This window comes from Watersipora subatra, chromosome 8, assembly GCF_963576615.1.
Source record: "Watersipora subatra chromosome 8, tzWatSuba1.1, whole genome shotgun sequence".
In the NCBI taxonomy this organism is placed as follows: Eukaryota; Metazoa; Bryozoa; class Gymnolaemata; order Cheilostomatida; family Watersiporidae; genus Watersipora; species Watersipora subatra.
In genome coordinates this window covers 42,752,999-42,773,170 of record NC_088715.1, presented here as the reverse complement: position 1 = coordinate 42,773,170, position 20,172 = coordinate 42,752,999, and the positions used below count along the sequence as shown (strand labels likewise).

The 20,172-nt window shown below is 35.3% G+C and overlaps 2 protein-coding genes across 2 annotated transcripts in view; one reads left to right on the top strand and one right to left on the bottom strand.

Moving 5' to 3' along the window:
• Positions 1-1,302: 1,302 nt before the first annotated feature.
• On the top strand, positions 1,303-10,369 carry LOC137401419 (uncharacterized). The gene is made up of 6 exons (XM_068087753.1): positions 1,303-1,421; positions 2,382-2,484; positions 3,836-3,887; positions 6,168-6,334; positions 9,402-9,457; positions 10,232-10,369. Exons 2-6 carry the CDS (start codon positions 2,384-2,386, stop codon positions 10,306-10,308), a joined length of 453 nt encoding a protein of 150 aa, XP_067943854.1. The 5' UTR covers positions 1,303-1,421; positions 2,382-2,383; the 3' UTR covers positions 10,309-10,369.
• Positions 10,370-10,636: 267 nt separating this feature from the next.
• LOC137401418 (periodic tryptophan protein 2 homolog) overlaps positions 10,637-20,172 on the bottom strand; it is a 39,737-nt gene continuing 30,201 nt past the window's right edge. Inside the window, exons 18-19 of the mRNA XM_068087752.1 lie at positions 17,799-18,024; positions 10,637-10,777 (exon numbers count right to left, since the gene is read on the bottom strand). Coding sequence (XP_067943853.1) covers positions 10,672-10,777; positions 17,799-18,024 — 332 coding nt within the window. The 3' untranslated portion in view covers positions 10,637-10,671. The remainder of the gene's footprint in view (positions 10,778-17,798; positions 18,025-20,172) is intronic.

The following is a 20,172-nucleotide window of genomic DNA, read 5'->3' as shown; positions in this document are numbered from 1 at the left end:
ATTTTTCTGAAATACTGAGAAGAGAGATACCTCGATAATTGTTGCAGTCTCCACGATCCCCTTTGTTTTTATACAGGGTGGAGATTTTATTATGGAGATTTTTGTTAAATGGTTAGGATCTGCAATAGGATGCGACATTATCATGTACAGTATTGTACGAAGTTCTTACTTTCGAGGCAGACGGTAGCAGCCAACAGCGGTGTGAGAGATTTTTGCCACGCTTTCACCTTCACTTTTAGCCGGCCTTTCTAAAACTTCAAATTGATCCAATGAAAAAGACCAAGCAATGCTGTCTTCGTAACCGGCTTCTTGCATACGTGGCCACCTCGCGGCTGCATTGAGCAACGCTTTGAATGCTCGTATGTCCAATTTGGCTCAAATCACAGGGCAAAATGTTGCTCAGAATTTTTTTTGTTTCTCAAATTTTTTGAGTGTCTGTACACTCATATCTCAAAGTATTACTGTAGTCAGCAAAACTTTGCTAAAGGTTGATCTGTTTGATGTTTAGTAAAGATTTCCACTACTGACTAGTTAGTATTTTCCTGAACGACCTACAAAACATCAATTGATGGACATATAGCCAATTGAAAAAGACTGTGACATCCAATGGTTGGTTTCACTTTGGCTTTTACAGCAGAATTACCATTCATGGATTTAACAAATCAGGTTGACCGTTTTTCTATGACTTAGTTCCATGTTTTAACTCAGGAATTGTAACATTACAGGAATCGTTACATCATAGGAAGTGTTATTTTTAAAAGTGTCAACTAAACAAGTGGCTGCCAGCACTTTATTCAAAATGGAGTGGTGAAAGCTCTAAATTTTACAATGAAGCAATTGTGGTTGGTTGCCTTTCCACCCAATCTTCCTAGTCACAAACTCTTACGATTCATTTGCTAAACTACAACCAGAAACATGCAGAAAGAGGTAAGTACAATCACTATATACAAGGTTATGATTAGAGATGTGAGAGCATCTTATGTGACATATTCTGTAGGGGTTCTGTGCATCTGAACAATTGAATAATTTCTTTTCAAAACATTCTTGATTTGGCAATCATTCTCTACCTTCATAGAGCCTTTCCTGAATTACGTCAATTGTACCTCTTTAAATGGCAGGGAAAAGAATGTAAATGGCTGCCAACATAACAAAGGCCGCCTAGCTTGATCAATATCATTTTCAAGATTGAACAAACTAACATAGCCTTAAAATACTGCCAATAACAATGATGAATGGTTTATGCCCTTAATTTGCTTCAGCTGTAATAAGACCTCAGGCAAGTTCTATTCATGACCAGCGATCCGGGTGAACAATGCTATTTGAATAGTCGTGTGAGAAGCTGCAGGCTTGGAACACAAGACTCCTAAACAGAGACGCTACTAGCTGCGAGCGACGGAAGTTCTACCCATTACTAAAATAAGGTTAGTTACTGCTCTGGCCTCCGATTAGTTTTGGGTGTTCATTGAAGCTCAGCTGCAAAGGCAGCTACAAATTTCACAACACTGACAGCACTCCCTCAAGTAGGGCACTTGAAACTTGTCCCACAATTGTGCTGTTATACTTATAGCCGTCGGCAATGGGAGATCAAAACTCATTTCTTCTATATTCACATGACTGGCGCGAAGCAATAGCATTAGAAGCAGTAGCATGTTTTTGTAGCAGAGACCCATGTGGTTGTTTGCTGAAGTTGTTTACCTCCACTGAGGGGGAGCTTCGCCAAGTATTATTAATTTGAATCAATCAACAGTGACCGTTTCCATGATGTCCAAGTACTCTCACAGCGAAAGCTTTGGCACTAATTTTGCAATGTAAAATAGCATGGAATGTTTTCACATTTTACTGTTTCTATGATTCGCAGTGGAAGCAACTCCGAATCCAATCGAAACATGTAAAAGCAGTAAATTATATCCCATGTTAATTCCATAACCTAGTTTGCGCATTAACAAGCCACAAAGGTGATAGAGGGTTATGAGAATATCGTATATTATTATAATATATTATATACAGAATATATGTAAGTACATCATATACCAATATTACTGGTATTCTTATTTATGTAATATCATATCTATACCTTAGATATGTGTTTATTTAGAAGAGTTCTGCAGGAAAAAATTATTGTCTTATGGTGTAAGTTGAAGTTGTTTCGCATTGTGAAAATGGTGATATTAAAATTTTGAAGTGTTCTTACTAAGACTTGTAAGTTGTTATATTCCGATTGCCGATGATTAGTTAAACTTTAACCTATCATTCAAATGCTTCCTGTATTCATATTTACCTTAAAATAATTATTTTAGCAACTTTAATATTATCACTTTTATTCCAAACAAATCTAATGTCTGAATTAATTACAATTTCTACCGGTTTTTAATTTACTTTAGAAATGTCATCTTATCAATACACAAACCACGGGTCAGGAAATCCTTCGAACTTTGCTTATCATGATAACTCAGGATACTATGGCGGCAACCAGGATTTACCAAGGTCAGATCAGCTGTAGATCAAATGAGATACCGCAAACCTACACAAATCTTAGCTAATGTTGCTAATGAGTCCACATACTAAACTGTATTGTAACCATGGCAACCATTTTGTTGATTTTGTTTGTCAAATAAGTTGGAGCTAAAGCAGCGCTTCCCTATTCATTCTCATCACTGAACCACCTTTAACTGACGAGGGTAACTCGTACACCTTTGTTTTGAATTAAACAAAAAGGCTCAAACATAATAAAAACAGCCATATTCAAACAAACATGTTTGTAACAGAAATATTAAGGAGGTTCAAATGTAAGTAGCAGTTTGAATATACCATGAACAGTTGCCAAGTATCGACATTGAAAATAGAATTTAGGGATCTTTTTCTTCTGCTATAACAACATCCATGACAAAATAACTTTTTGAACTGCTATGCCTTATTGTTGTTCACTAAACTTGAGTAAATGCCTGCTTGAATTTTTACTTTAAAATCATTTGATGGAATGAAAAACTACAAACACGTGAAGTGTTTCCCGCGTATCTACCAACCTTTATTCCGGTTGCGCTAAAGTGTTTCATATTTGCTGCAGCAGATTTAAAGATTCCCCATGTAATGGTACAACACCTCAATTTTCTAGTAACTAAAAGTAAATTGCTTCCTCATATCAGTTTATGATAAATTCGGTATTAATTTGAATTTCTTTGTGTCAAACTCATTTCATCATTGATGTTTCCTGTCAATTTGGTTACATCGTGATTATTATTATTATTAATATCATTATTATTAAATACAATTACCTGCCTAAACTAGTCAACTAGCTGTTGATATCTGAAATAGAAATCTTTCACCGACTGTGTTCAAATATCTCTTCAGTTTGTGCACCAGTGTTGCTCGACACTTACGAATAGATACATTTATTTGTATTTTCTTACCTGTCTACATTTTGCTTCTACATACTTTTTGTCTGCGCATGATGACACATACTTCTTAGCAACTGATAAACAGTTATTGTCATACTAAATTGTTATTTTTAACCCCTCTTTTACATTTGATATGATAAATCCGCTGGAAAGGTAATAATAGTGTGGAACTACAATCATTCTAAAACAAAACATGGTATTCTGTATTTCCTTTCTTCTACCACGAGCAGATGTTACTGCAGGTTGACATAGTTTAAAAAACCTCCAAATTTCAGCAAAACATGAAAAACTTGTAAATAAACTGAAAGTTAACTTCAGCAGCTGTTGGCACATTTTGGACCCACTGCATGTCAGTGGTTACAAATGTAAAATATAAAAACCAGGTGAAAAAATCCATCAAGTGTGGCGAAAAAGATAATTCTAACATTTGCTTGTTTTAGATATGGTGATCAGAAACAGGAACCTTCTCCACAAAGCTTTCAACCTGTCAGGGTATGATTATGTAGGTCAGGTCTAGCCTGAATGTAGGTCAGTCAGGTTGTGATTCTAAAACATTTCCATGAGTGAGTATGCTTTTAATGAAAGCAAGAGCTGCATTAGCTATCGTTTGTTAGGTACTTGATAATAGGATAAAGGGACATTTCACATAAGCGCACTATTATCCTCGGGCACTGTTCGACAATTGTAAGAAGTAATACACCTCAAAGCCGACTGTTTGTTAGTTATTTCTTCAAATACCATTTAATGATATTTCTATTACAGCAACTCAAGCAAACGACCTTTATTTTCGTAATTTCTTTGAATATGAAAATCAAGAAGGCAAACTGCTTTTTAGACAAACTTGCAGTCTGGAAGCAAAGATATTTTCTGTGGCTGTCTGTCAACCATCTACTGCTCAGTGGAGCCATCAGTGCAGTACCTCGGACAGCACTGAATTATTTCACAAACCCGTAAAGTCGTAAGGTCGTAAAGCCGAGTTCAAAAATCTCATCTGGTTTAAAAGTCATGCAAGCATCTTAGACCGTAGAATTAAACATATAAACCAGAGGCACGATTTTTTGTGTGCTTTTGACTACTTTTTTTTAATCCCTCCCTGCGGTCAGGCTAACCTAGAATATTCTAACAGACATTGTTGTAGATATAAAGTCAACTATAATATTACTAGAAACTCCACTGTCATACAGCCCACGACCAAAGCGATATTGGAAAAAAGAAAGGGTACTGATGGTTGAGAAATGCAATATTAGCAGTCAAATGGCACTGCAGTGCATTAGGATAACTGCAATGATAGCTGTAATGTACTGGGTGTGGGTGTTATTATATACAACAAATAGCAATAATGAAAGGAAAAGATTATATGTTTATATCTCTCCCCTGCAATAGGAGAAATGTAATATTGACCAATATTAGAAGTAAAATGCACTGATATTATTAGAATAACCAATATTATTAACATAGTAATAATATAAAACCAATGCACAATTTTGTTTACATTTCAAAACGTCATAGCTAACAATATCAAGAAGTTGTGATATTTATATAGGTTTTTAGAAAATATATTTAAAAAATGGTTTGGTCATGACAAACAGCAATAATGAAAGGAAAAGATTATATGTTTATATCTCTCCCCCTGCAATAGGAGAAATGCAATATTAGAAGTAAAATGCACTGATATTATTAGAATAACCAGTATTATTAATAAAGTAATACAGTAATAATAGAAAACCAATGCACAACTTTATTTACATTTCAAAACGTCATAGCTAACAATATCAAGAAGTTGTGATATTTATATAGATTTTTAGAAAATCTATTTAACAAAACTATTTAGAAAAAATAATAACATTAACATATTGCCCATCATCGATGTTGTTAGTGTGACTATAACACTTCAATAGTCATCCAAACTTATAATTAAATATTGTAATAATCTCATGAGAATCGTTAGAAAAAAATATCATCGTCATTTCCTTTACTTTCACTGCTTTGGACACCAATTAGAATACCAAAGTACTCAAAAGTTTCCAAAATGTCAGTTACTTTGAAATCGGCAAAAAAGAAACGATTTCAGTACTCCTACGTTAATTACAGAAACCTTCGGTAATTCGCCAGTGCTATAGACTGGTGAAATGTGCACGTTATTCTTTCGTGAAATGCGCATGACTTGATGGTTCTATTCTCTGTCGCTCGGCGGTTCGTTTGCCGGTCTCAATTTTGATAAAAGCAAGGCTTCGCAAGTTTTAATAACGATTTTCGGCCAAATAAATCTGTCTATTGTGTATAATAGGAATATGTCAATAATTTTCAAAAACTTGGTAACATATTTAAATATGTTTTTATGTGTTTTGTATCGTTATTATACTTAAATGACTCTACACAAAAATGGTTAAATTTGTTGATGAGATGTCGGTACAAGGGTTGCGACGTTGTTGATGAATAATTTTCGTGAGTTGTGTGCACATGCATTTATCATAAAAACTCAAACATTCGCTCCGCTCATTTGGTCGTGGGATTAATGCGTCCTTGTCGAGTTATAACTCGGTAAAGGAAGCAAGTTAGATATAACCTTTCAAAAAATTCAATTTCAGAATGCACTAGCATTAAAAGCTGTAAAATTTGAAAATGTGGCAATATGGACAGTTTATCACAGACTTACTAGACAAATATTATCAATCAGGTAGCACGGTGTATGGTAAAAATATCACAAACTATTATCACTGCTACATTATAAAATCAGATTTTACAAGTTTCTGTTATATTTTTGTTTTACAGACGTATCCAAGTGAAGTAGTGAGAACACCAGGAGCAGATAATTTCAACTGGCACATGTTTCGAACTGCTGTTACTTCCTGCATTCTATGTCCAACATTCTGTGGCATCTTTGGACTAATTTATGCCTTGTTGAGCTACTCGGACTACACCAGTGGCAATCTCAGCAGGTAAGTTCTAATAACACACGGCCTTGCTCTTCAGTTTGTCCACACATTTGGAGACGACTCAAAAATGCATTTCCGGTCAACAGATAACCAATGTGTCTCTGTAAACGCTAATCAGATGTAACAGTTCTCAATATTGATATTTAATGATCAATCCAATTGGCTAATGTACATTTTATAATGCTTACGATAGTCATTAAAAGAGAATGGCCACATGTAAGAATTGAACCTGACCTCTTCTTCCTCTTCAGCGCAAAGTAGACAGGACCTTTACTGTTGACCCTCGTTATGATGGACTACTAAAGTTCAACTATACAGTTTAACCGATGTGCCAATAGATATTTCCATATATGCAAGAAATCACAGTAATAAGGCCTATATACATTGCCCTATATGTTGTATACTATACTATACTCTATATAATTGGTCTACAAGCACAAACAAATTTCTAAGCTGTGGAAATATTTTAAAATAGCAACAAAGGTTAGACAATTCCTGTAATGACAAATTATTTGTGCAAAATTTATTACAACTGTTTTGTCGTACTGAATATTAAATAAATTACTTTTTTAAACTTAAGTGGTGGTTTTTAGCATACTGTATTTTTATATCACATAAAATTATATTTCAGCATCATGAAAGTGAAATAGCACACAAACGATACAATTTAAAAAAGTATTTCTCTTTAGCGAGTGATTCATGTGAACATCCCCAACAGACAAGCCTTTCTTACATTAAATAATTTTCTAGATTTTTACTAAAATCATTATGAGCCTATTTTAGTATATTGTAATTATTTATATTATAATAAGCTTATTAATTGTTTGAACATAACTACACTTTGATTACAGGTGCTATACCTAAACCTGTCAGTCTTATCCGATATCCAGATCGATAAGACCGTTTTTACGAGGGTTAACCGTACTTGTACAAGTTAAGATGACATCTGAACAGAAATATTTTTCACCAAGCACAGCTAAAATGCATAATTTGTGCTTAACCACTCCCCTATATGCATATCAATATTACTTATTGATACTAACTAATACCAAAATAATAATCTTTAAACAAACACTGATATTTGATATTTTTGTAATTGTCAGTATTGAAATGATAAGAAATCTATTTTCTAGCGTCAAACACTTAAACATGATCATAAACATAGAATACTTTTGAAGAGAACAATACATTTATAGTGGAATGTTCACTCACCTACCCCCAAACATGTGGTAGAATTACCCGCTTTAATCCATAGGACATAATTTGAAAAATGTTGAACCAGTAACGAACAACAGGAAGTAGAGCTGTTTCAGTGACCCTTAATTATTACATAACCTTTTATGACCTTCAATACAACACACCTTGGTAACCTTCCCTAGTTACAATGATAGCAACTTCCTAACCAAGCTTGATATTTGCATATTGAAAGGCCTGAACAGGTGGTGACATGACAGCTAAAGCCTAGAACTATGAAAATATTAAAGGTATATATATTATTATATTATGTATATATTAAAGATATATATGGTATTACATAAATAAGAATAACAGTAATATTGGTATATGATGTACTTACATATATTCTGTATATAATATTATAATAATGTATGATATTCTCATCACCCTCTATCACCTTTGTGGCCTGTTAATGCGCAAATTAGGTTATGGAATTAACATGGGATATAATTTACTGCTTTTCCATGTTTCGATTGGATTCGGAGTTGCTTCCACTGCGAATCATAGAAACAGTAAAATGTGAAAACATTCCATGTTATTTTACTTTGCAAAATTAGTGCCAAAGTGTTCGCTGTGAGAGTACTTCGTCATCATAGAAACTGTCACTGTTGATTGATTCGAATTAATAAGGCTTGGCTAAGCTCCCCCTCAGGAGGTAAACAACTTCCGCAAACAACCACATGGGTCTCTGCTACAAAACATGCTACTGCTTCTAATTACTGTTTCTGCGCGACTTTTTGCCTCTAGATTAGGATTTACATTCCAAGGAAAGATTACTGGTGCAAGGAGAACAGGAAAAATTTTTTTTAGTGCAGCTAGTTGACTGCGCATCAACTGAAAAGTGATCATGACATGACCTGAAAGCGAGTGTACTTCAACAAACTTTTTTCTGTAGGATCTATCATGAATATTAAAAACATTTATAGTGCAACTCCAAATCCTTAAAAAAATTAGGGTACAAATTTGTTAGCAGTGGGCAACTCCAAATCCCAGGGCTGATACTCTGAAAGAAACACCCACCTGGCTAGGCCCAGACTTGGATATTGTAACCCCAATCACCTGGTTGGTCAATTTGAAATAAACTCCTTAAACACTGGGAGTTACCTAGTGGGCACCCAGGTTCCACGCCCCGCTAAACATCCAATATGATTCAGAAGCTATAAAAATAATTTTCACGGGCCCTTTCACTGGCTTGGCTGTGGAAACCCCCTTAAAGTAGCAATTCACTGACAGTGCCCCATGGTCTGAAAACCCCCTTTAAAACGTGATTTTGGGCCGAGCCTAATGGGCCTTTTAGGGGGTAGTACCAGCCCTGGGCTTCAAATCCATTCAAAGCACGGAAACAGTGATTGTGGTTGCACGCATTTTCTAATACCGCGCTGATCTGGTAAAAAATTACACCGTCGTGTTTGGGAATTAATGCTTTAATGCACTGGAAAATTACATTTTGCTTTTCAAATGAGCAGTATTACATGTATAGTTTACAACAAATTCTAATAAAAATATTACAATATTATGACTGCAAACAATAAACAAAAACAATTTTATAAAGTAAAGGTGATCAGAAGCAAATAAAACTTCAGACACAATGTTTTTAAACAAAAACACTGTTACAGAAATGGAAGGCAATACCTTGGTCACATATTTTGATTTGTGCCGCAGGCTCCTTATGACACAATTTTTATCATTTTTGCAAATTATTATCAGAGAAATATAATTTTAAGAACATTAATAAAACAGGCTTCCCCAGAGGGTACTAATAGAAGTTATTGCTATATATAAATATTTTACATGTGTGCCACTATGAGGAATATTCGATCAAATGTTATTGCAGGTACCACTCAAAAAAGAACTGCTCCTTGGGATGGTCCATAACAGGGATTGTTCTTGGTGAGTGCCTGTAGCAAGTTGTTCATATCTATCTCCATAGTGATCATGAGTACATGGCTATGATGAATTATATGTGAACACAGTTAAGTGCAAAACAAACTGAGCAACTTTGTTGAAACTGACACATTTCGTAAAGTTTGTGGTTCTGAAGCCATACAGATATGCGAAATGTTTGCTTCAAAAATACTTTGGGTTACAATCTATATACTCTTAGTCATATAATACATGTATATGACTTGAAATAAGCAAATGAAAATATACGTGGTTTGATCATATCAGTACAGATTGTTATTTTCACCCATTAAAAAATGAAACGTTCAAGACTTAGCCTACATAATCATTCATAACAATAATTTTACAACTGTTTGGTTTACTATTTAAAATGAGGCCGAAAAGAGAATTAATTTAATATTTAATTTATGGCTATTGACTGAATTTAAAATGAGTAACAATGTTGTAAATGACAATCTTGGTTTTTCAACAAATGGTCAAGTTTAATTCACACAAGTCGAAAAATGCTCCCTTAAGACTTTTAAAAATGTATAAACGACATTTGTATATTTAAGTAAGACAAAAACGATTTTAAAATAGTTTCGCCTTGATTAACTAACCTGAAGAGCCATTGCAGCTGTAAAGGTAATCAGTTTCCTCTTGCCCTGTTAGCCAATATTTAGTCTGCAGTTAGACAAACTTGTGATAAGACAACTCCAAATACAGACATTGTATAAGGAATAAATCTCACCACCGTCCGAATGTATTTCTTTATTGTTACAGCTGTTGGCATCCTCGCTTCACCTTGGATCATTCTTTTCTCCTTCGGTTGGCTAGATTTGCTAGTTGCACTCGGATAGGCTGACGCCACACTGCTGACTACCCAATCCACATACAATTGTTACATGTTTGTGTTTCTCAATTGTTAATACGCATCTGCCAAAAGTGTTATTACCACGAGTAGGTTAATATCTTTATTTTTCCTTTTGAATATTTATATACAAATTGTTTATAGTCTTGGCTATTGTTCAATCATAAATGTAAAATATAATCAATCTTCGCAAACTGATTAACACTGCAAGAAATGATTTCATAGACTGATTTCATAGAGCTCAACAACCTTTAGCAGTGTCAGAAAGTAGCAGCTTTACATTCTCATCTGCATAGACTGATGATATCACGTGGCAATGGACACATCCCCATAGACAAAAAGATCAGCACAACTACACCTCCGTAGTTTCATGAAAATCCATTTCCTCTTCTCCTCGCTTCCGTTTAGACTTGCCCGCAGATAACATGTAGTCCATGGTGTATTTATTGTAGTCGCATCTAGTAAGCATAGACGTATTCACATAGACACATAGCAGTCTAATTCATGTAACGATAGTTATCTGATGGCTGCTTTGAAATATGAATATTGACCCTTCGACCCTGTATGACCTTTATAGATATAAAACCCTCCTTCCCTCCCAAAAACTAATCAACTAAAACTGGTTTGTAGAGATGTCTGGTTTCCTGCAAACTGCGACAGACTAAATATTTTGTTATATATGTAAACCTACACGACGAGTTGAGCAGAAGTATTGCAAGCATGGAGCATATACTAGCTTTTAACACGCTAGTTGTTCATGCATCATTACTGGTCATTAGAACCATTTATATAAATCACAAATATCAACAACTCCGCATCACATGGTAAACATTCAACATCAATATATCATTTGGGAAGTTGTCTTCCTTATAGTAACTTCAATAAAACCATTATATTTGATGCTTCAAAAATGGTGAACAAAGTGTACCGTTATAACAGCTAAATACGTGATCAATAGTAGGAAAGAGGTACAGTAGACTCCTATAATAATAGGAAAGAGGTACAGTAGACTCTCCTATAATAGTAGGAAAGAGGTACAGTAGACTCTCCTATAATAATAGGAAAGAGGTACAGTAGACTCCTATAATAATAGGAAAGAGGTACAGTATACTCTCCTATATTAGTAGGAAAGAGGTACAGTAGACTCTCCTATAATAGTAGGAAAGAGGTACAGTAGACTCTCCTATAATAGTAGGAAAGAGGTACAGTAGACTCTCCTATAATAATAAGAAAGAGGTATAGTAGACTCTCCTATAATAGTAGGAAAGAGGTACAGTAGACTCCTATAATAGTAGGAAAGAGGCACAGTAGATTCTCCTATAATAGTAGGAAAGAGGCACAGTAGACTTTCCTATTATAATAGGAAAGAGGTACAGTAGACTCTCCTATAATAGTAGGAAAGAGGTACAGTAGACTCTCCTATAATAATAGGAAAGAGGTACAGTAGACTCTCCTATAATAGTAGGAAAGAGGTACAGTAGACTCTCCTATAATAATAGGAAAGAGGTACAGTAGACTCCTATAATAATAGGAAAGAGGTACAGTATACTCTCCTATATTAGTAGGAAAGAGGTACAGTAGACTCTCCTATAATAGTAGGAAAGAGGTACAGTAGACTCTCCTATAATAGTAGGAAAGAGGTACAGTAGACTCTCCTATAATAATAAGAAAGAGGTATAGTAGACTCTCCTATAATAGTAGGAAAGAGGTACAGTAGACTCCTATAATAGTAGGAAAGAGGCACAGTAGATTCTCCTATAATAGTAGGAAAGAGGCACAGTAGACTTTCCTATTATAATAGGAAAGAGGTACAGTAGACTCTCCTATAATAGTAGGAAAGAGTAACAGTAGACTCTCCTATAATAGTAGGAAAGAGGTATAGTAGACTCTCCTATAATAATAGGAAAGAGGTACAGTAGACTCTCCTATAATAGTAGGAAAGAGGTATAGTAGACTCTCCTATAATAGTAGGAAGGAGGTACAGTAGCCTCTCCTATAATAATAGGAAAGAGGTACAGTAGACTCCTATATTAGTCGGAAAGAGGTACAGTAGACTCCTATAATAGTAGGAAAGAGGTACAGTAGACTCCTATAATAGTAGGAAAGAGGTACAGTAGACTCCTATAATAGTAGGAAAGAGGTACAGTAAACTCTCCTATAATAATAGGAAAGAGGTACAGTAGACTCTCCTATAATAATAGGAAAGAGGTACAGTAGACTCTCCTATAATAGTAGGAAAGAGGTACAGTAGACTCTCCTATAATAGTAGGAAAGAGGTATAGTAGACTCCTATAATAGTAGGAAAGAGGTACAGTAGACTCTCCTATAATAATAGGAAAGAGGTACAGTAGACTCTCCTATAATAGTAGGAAAGAGGTACAGTAGACTCTCCTATAATAATAGGAAAGAGGTATAGTAGACTCCTATAATAATAGGAAAGAGGTACAGTAGACTCTCCTATAATAGTAGGAAAGAGGTACAGTAGACTCTCCTATATTAGTAGGAAAGAGGTACAGTAGACTCTCCTATAATAATAGGAAAGAGGTACAGTAGACTCTCCTATAATAGTAGGAAAGAGGTACAGTAGACTCTCCTATAATAATAGGAAAGAGGTATAGTAGACTCCTATAATAGTAGGAAAGAGGTACAGTAGACTCCTATAATAGTAGGAAAGAGGTACAGTAGACTCCTATAATAGTAGGAAAGAGGTACAGTAGACTCTCCTATAATAATAGGAAAGAGGTACAGTAGACTCTCCTATAATAGTAGGAAAGAGGTACAGTAGACTCTCCTATAATAATAGGAAAGAGGTACAGTAGACTCTCCTATAATAGTAGGAAAGAGGTACAGTAGACTCTCCTATAATAATAGGAAAGAGGTATAGTAGACTCCTATAATAATAGGAAAGAGGTACAGTAGACTCTCCTATAATAATAGGAAAGAGGTACAGTAGACTCTCCTATATTAGTAGGAAAGAGGTACAGTAGACTCTCCTATAATAATAGGAAAGAGGTACAGTAGACTCTCCTATAATAGTAGGAAAGAGGTACAGTAGACTCTCCTATAATAATAGGAAAGAGGTATAGTAGACTCCTATAATAGTAGGAAAGAGGTACAGTAGACTCCTATAATAGTAGGAAAGAGGTACAGTAGACTCCTATAATAGTAGGAAAGAGGTACAGTAGATTCTCCTATAATGTAAATTTCACTTAATGTAAAGAATTTATGTTAAGTTGTTGCTTCGTACAGCATAAAAATTACCATATAACATAATCCAACTTGAATAACGAGAATCTCATAGTTAGCCTTTAAAATATCACTTTCTCTCTTGTCACACTTGAGAGAGAAAAAAACAACATATATCTCTATTACCGGTATATATATAATCCTGGCAGTGTAATTTGCCATGAAAAAACGTCAGATACGTTGACAAAGCACAGAGAGTCGCTAGACGCGCAATTACCGTATTCATAAATGCCTAAAGGGGGATGTCACGAGTTGGAGTATCGTCGAAAGCTAGCTTTTATCCCAACCTTGAACCCTGGAGACAAATCGGTGAACAGACAGTGAGACACCGCTTTTATTATAGTAAAAATAGTTTTTGTTTTACGTTATTTAAAACGAATGTAATATTTCTGTTATTCTTCTACAGAATAGACCTTGCTGTCTAGAAAAAAATTAACAAACCGTTGTAAATTGACATTGGAGGTGCGCTCCCCTTAACTTATTGTAAGACTACCGCAATCATGGACCATAAACCAAATGAAAGTAATAAAAGAGAAAAGTTGTCGGTATACATCAATAATAGTACAGTTACGGTACAACCAATGAATTAAAAAATTGAGTCTACTATTCCCCTTTTTGAAGGACCAAAAGAGTGAGTTGGAAAGATCTTGGAATGGGGATTAATAAATTAACATTTATTTTACTGTTCGCATAATGTAAAATTCCTATAACATAAGCACTTCTAGAATCGATTTTTTACGTTGTAGGAGCATATTTGTAAGAACTTCGAGTACTAAATTTGTGTAACCACTTGGGCATAATGATATTGGGTAATATTGAGAGATAACCAATAAACCAGATCCCAGGCATACAGTGATGTCTAAGAAACAAAAAATAGGACCATAACTTTAATCAATACTCTATGAGAGGAGTTGAAAAAATCATATGTATTTCCAAGCAAAGATAGAGGTGTAGTAATCATAGCCGTTGTATGAATGACTCAGCAGTTGTCATCCCATGTTGAGCAGCCCTTAGAATTATATTCTTATACATACATCTTGTGTTTACAACACACACTGGCACCGTGTGCACAAAGATCGTTCTAGAAGCCAAAACAGTTTTGCAAGAATAGAATCACTGTAAAACCTCTAATTGAAAGTGGCGTTCAATTAGAGGTTTCACGGTATTTAAAAAACAAAATCATTCCTTGTTGAGGCTACAGAGTTTGTGTTCACCAGTCTTATTGCTCCAGTCTATGGCAGCAGCTACATAATTGACATAGAACAGTTCAGCGATGATCGCTGAACTGTGGACTTTTTAATATAAGCATTGTTATCATAGCAGACACGCTGAGAGTTGTTTCTCAAAGTTTACATAGGTGACAGTAGTCCAAAAGAATTGTTTTCATCACAAGATCTCGCCGGAGTATTCTCCTTAAACCACACACACATGAAATGCACCATTTGTATGTCAAACCCATTGTTGGTGTTTCACAATGAACATGTTGGTTTCTACCAGTAAAGACAAGACTTAACTTTATTCGTGTCCAACGCAACTAGCTTCATCTAAAGTTCACTATAAGTGACAATGACAGCTAAGAGGTCACAAAAACCACTACTTATAGACAGGCAAATATACTCTCACTTGTAACAGATACATGAAAGTCACCAGCATGGAACTATTTATAAAACATTTTACATAATTTTTTCACAAAATAATTCTCTTGTTCTATAGCCGTATTTTTCTAGCTTTTTGTACTAGGCCGTTTTCAACGTTGATCAACAGCTTTTTAATGTTAAATTTAGCAATGCAAATCACTGCAAAAATTGCTGATGATCCAAAACAGATAGCAAATGTGTCGACGATACTTCCATACTGACAAATCAAGCAAAGACGTAATGGCTATGAAGTGACTGAGACCAATTATAATTGGTCAATCTATTTGTCAAAATGGCACCTAATTTAGTGCCATTTTGTGCTTCTTAGAAAGCATTTCATGTCATAATCTAGTTTGCTAGTTACTTCTCAATATTACCCATTATCATTACCCAAATGATTAGACAAATTAGTACTCAAGGTTACTGTAAAACTTCCATTTGAACGCCATGGCGCTCTATTTTTCAACCCTCCACCTATAATAGCGTTTTATTAGAGGTGCCATTCAAATAGAGGGTGGCGTTGTATGTTTCGAACCGCTCATCAGAATTTTAGGAAGCTAAATATAAAGCTTTTACGGGGCGAAGTGAATGTTGCCTATATTTTGCACTCCCCCTCAGGTGGACCAACATTAATCTATTCACATCCAACTTAGAATTGACCAGCGTACTGGGCATATTAGTTGTGGAATTTAATCCTTGACATGGATGCAATAAATCTGCTACAACTTCCCTCCAATTTGTAGTAGAGCTCTAAATGAATATGCATTTTGCCGAGCTGAGAAATATCTCCATCAGTTGATATAAAGTGCTTGCGATTAACCTGTAATGATCCTAAAGCCTGCGTTGCAATTTGTTGGAGCTTACAATTTTCTATTTCATTCTAAATTTGAAGGCATATTTTTATTGTATATTGATATTTAACAATGTTGAATAAAATCTCATTGCACTCACTGATATGTTTGCTACAGTTTGCAGCCAGAACTAGCTTTTCAGGCGCAATAGAAGATGAGTTATGAGTGGCGATCCATCGAAACCCAAGTTTAGATAACGGCAAAGTTGCTATTAAATAATATGCTATAAATCTGTAAATTTATAAGTTATATAATAATAATATATTAAAAGCAACAAATATATATTAAAAAAACAATTGACATAACAAATTATATTTATAATACATACAAAAACAAAAATTAACACTTATGAAACAAAATTATCTGCACTGTTTGCTCGGCCAGTTGCGTTCTGATTGTTGCTTTCGCTTGAACACATATAATCGTCTTTCGGCTGTTCAACACCTCCCACAGTGTCTTCTGACCTCAATTCTTCTTCTGCACGGCCAAACTAGTTGATATCAGTGACTTAGCATCCAAATAATTTGTTTAGCGAAGCAAAACTTTTACATGTCACCATTTAGAATACGTTTACAGCTGCGGGTGCACATTCATGGAAAGCACAAGTTTTAGCCTCAAAATAGTAACGTACAGGTTCTATCGTAATTACCAAACCGTTTATCATATTTGTCGAAGTATCAAAACCGTGTTAAACAAAGAACTACTATTTGCCTGATACAGTTATTAATTATTTCCATGATGATGCTTTCAAAGTTTTAATGAAAAAACCGATGAAGCTTAAGAGTTAGAACACAGGCTTCGATATGAAGAGCAACAACGAAAGAATTAATCGTTATTGATACAGCCGAGTACCATTTTGTGGACACTTTTCTACTGATCACTCAGTCTCTTGATTTCTACATGTCAAAGTGGTGGTCAAATAGAGGTGGTGTTCAATTAAAAGGTGGCGCTCTATGTTCCAACCCTTCCATAGTGGAGGTCAAATAGAGGTTTTGCGGTATTTTACATTACCTCTTTCCTACTATTGGTCGCACATTTAGTTGTTATAATGGCACGCTTTGTTCACTTTTTCCTCGAGCCCCAAATATAATGATTTCCCTCGGGGTTACTATGAAGAAGACAACTTGCTCAAATGATATATTGATATTGACTGTTCACCATGTGATGCGGAGTCATTGATATTTGTGATTTACATAAATGGTTTTAATGGCCGGCATGGAAAACTAGTGTGCAAAAAGCTAGTATACGTTTCGTGCTTACAAGGTCTCTGCTCAACTTGTTAGGCGGATATATAACAGAATGTTTAGTCGGTAGCAGTGCATAAGAAATCAAACAACTGGATCTGTTCCATCTCTGGAACAGAGAGGGAAGCGTCTGGCAGTATCTATAAAGGTCAGCCAGGGTCAGCGGATCATCGTGTGCAACTTACAGTAGAAAAGATGAGCAAACAAGCCAGCTGAGACAATAAAAAGCTGGAGAGATGGATACTGTTGACTATTTTGTCATGTTTTAAGCTCCATGCTGGTTGGTCCCTATTATCAGGATAAGTAAGAAAAGGCCATTCATTGGTTTATGAATAAAAATCCAATGTTTATTTTCTGTCTGTTCTTTGTTTGCAAAAATGTCAGATAACATTACCAACCCTAGCTGCAGCAATATTAACAATAATAATAACATACATATTTCAAATCTAAAGTTCCTCTAGCATCTAGTACTATCAGCTCTACTAGGGGAATGCTACTTACATCTTGCGGAGTTGTTCATGCTTAGAGGTGAGTGATTTCTGGAGGGCAGTGGTGGCAGCAATAACACGCTGACTCCGAGACTTCAGCGCTGGCCCATGGATAGTGAGTAGGTGGATGGCCCAATGAGTATAGTATTGTATATGAGCAGACGACTCTATGTAGGAGGGTAACTTCTCCAGCAGTTTGTCAACATATCGGTCTGGAAGGTTCTGCACCAGAACAGCAACTGCAGGAGAAACAGAACTGATACACCGACTGACTAACTTAGCAAACACCCAGAAATTCCTAAAACGTTGCTAAGTCAGCGGCCCTATAATTACCATCGTTACATGGAACATTCATGAGACAATTAACAGGTTGTTCAAGTATTTAAGAAAACGATATTTTGGCCAACTGGATGAGGCGAAGCACTGCGAGTAAGCGTCTGTCATCGCAAGATGGTACATGCATTGTCCTAGCTTGTTGTGAATTTAATTGTTGATGTTTTCTATTTTCTATCAGCCATATCCATGTTTATAATCATTATTACGAGTGAAAAAGGGCAAGGTAGTGTCACAAAATCTATCTATCTGACAACATAATGAACACAATTTTAATTTCTCAAAAGGTTCAGTCAATCACAATAGATTGTAAAGTGGTACCTTGAGATGCACGTTTAATTTGTTCCAGACCGACGCTTACAAACCAAAAACTTGTAATGTAAACAAATACATCCCATTTAAATAAAGGAAATACATTTATTTATTCCAACCTTTTTAACCCACACAATAGTAACTCCCGGAACTGTTATATATACAGTACATTTGAATGTGAAAATTCCTTATAACTTAAAATCTAAAATAAAAGAAATTATTAATACAATGAAAATGTACTACTGCATTCTTCAAGCAGATGAAAACACTAGCAAAGGGATACACACTCACCTGCCCTCCTAGGACATTATGGATATACAACGGTTAAGTGTCATTAAATATTCATTAATATCATTATTATAAATATTCGTTAATATCATTATTATAAATATCATTAATAGTTTTTTCTATAGACCTCTTAGAGGCCGTGGTGGCACACATAAGATTTTACTAAATAAGATGATTGCTTGTGACAAACACCAAACAATTGTGAAACATACGTCTACACAATCAGACAAAATTCTGAACGAAAGGCTCCTGTTTTCCCACTGAACGCTGCGTAAGCAAAGTTCGTGTTTTGAAATTTAACTCAATTTCAAATAAAATATACCTTAAATTTAGCCGCAAATTCTGAAATATTTATAGCCTACACTGCTAGTACCCGAAGGTACCATGGTATAGTACCAGGTGAAGTACCAGGTATATAGGAGTTGTATACGGATAGTAAAGTGTACATAGCAATATAGCAGTTGCATACAGAAGGTAATGTCTACATACAGATGAGTGGATCTTAAACTCAATCATATCTCTGAGCCAGAATAGTTGGTAAAACGTTTAAAAATTTTAATTAGTGATGGATGACTGAGTAATATTTTGTAGACTAAAACTTTGTAAACAATGGCTACCACTAACAATGGCCACCACTAACAATGGCTACCACTAACAATGGCCATTCTTCAACTAATTGATGCTGAAACCATGTTTGAATGAGAGACATTTACATGCGCTGTTTACAAGTGCAATTCAACACTTGAATGATGCCTTTACACATGCAGTAGGTTTAAAAGTGTGAAAATATCTAGGAAGATCAGTACAGCAGTGACTGGGATTGTAAAGTCATGGTTTCCATGGCAATAAATTGGTGATCATCAATGATAACGATATCCACACTATCACAAACACATCCGCATTTGGAAATACTCCGTGACGTAGTGTTCTCATTTTTCTTTTTAAATTTTTGCAATGAAACCTCTTTATTTTCGCGAGCTGGAATCAGAAACTAGTCCCGCAACGACTACCATAAACGGAAATGAATAAATCACGTCACCCGTGACCGCGAATTACCATCGCTGAAATGGTTCACACTTGAAAGGCGGTCGTCGATGCTCGGCGAAATATTGGGAAAGTTTGACAGCTGCAACTTTCTGGACGTGTCTGCAATGCTTCGTCGATGCCATTGGTTCACGGTTCACATAATCGACAATGAACGCAGTAAGGAAAATGCTGACTAGCGGCGATATAGTGTGAACCAGCCTTTAGATGAGAAACAACTTGAAAAGACTATGAAACGGATGATGACGGATGAATTGAGAATGGCTTCCTATTGGCTTATTTGATCTACACAAATTCAGTTTGAAGATGAGCTTATAAGTTTTTATGACAAGTTCAAAGTTCAACTGTCTGAGTAGATATGCAACCAGATGCCCGCTACAGACATTATTTGAGAAAACCAATGAATATGA

What these genes read in the sequence shown, in the direction of transcription:
- LOC137401419 (XM_068087753.1), top strand. Translation starts at nt 2,384, where the DNA reads ATGTCATCTTATCAATACACAAACCACGGGTCAGGAAATCCTTCGAAC. An exon ending in ACCAGTGGCAATCTCAGCAG is followed by an intron (nt 6,335 to 9,401) that starts GTAAGTTCTAAT and finishes ATGTTATTGCAG; the next exon opens with GTACCACTCAAAAAAGAACT. An exon ending in CATAACAGGGATTGTTCTTG is followed by an intron (nt 9,458 to 10,231) that starts GTGAGTGCCTGT and finishes TTATTGTTACAG; the next exon opens with CTGTTGGCATCCTCGCTTCA.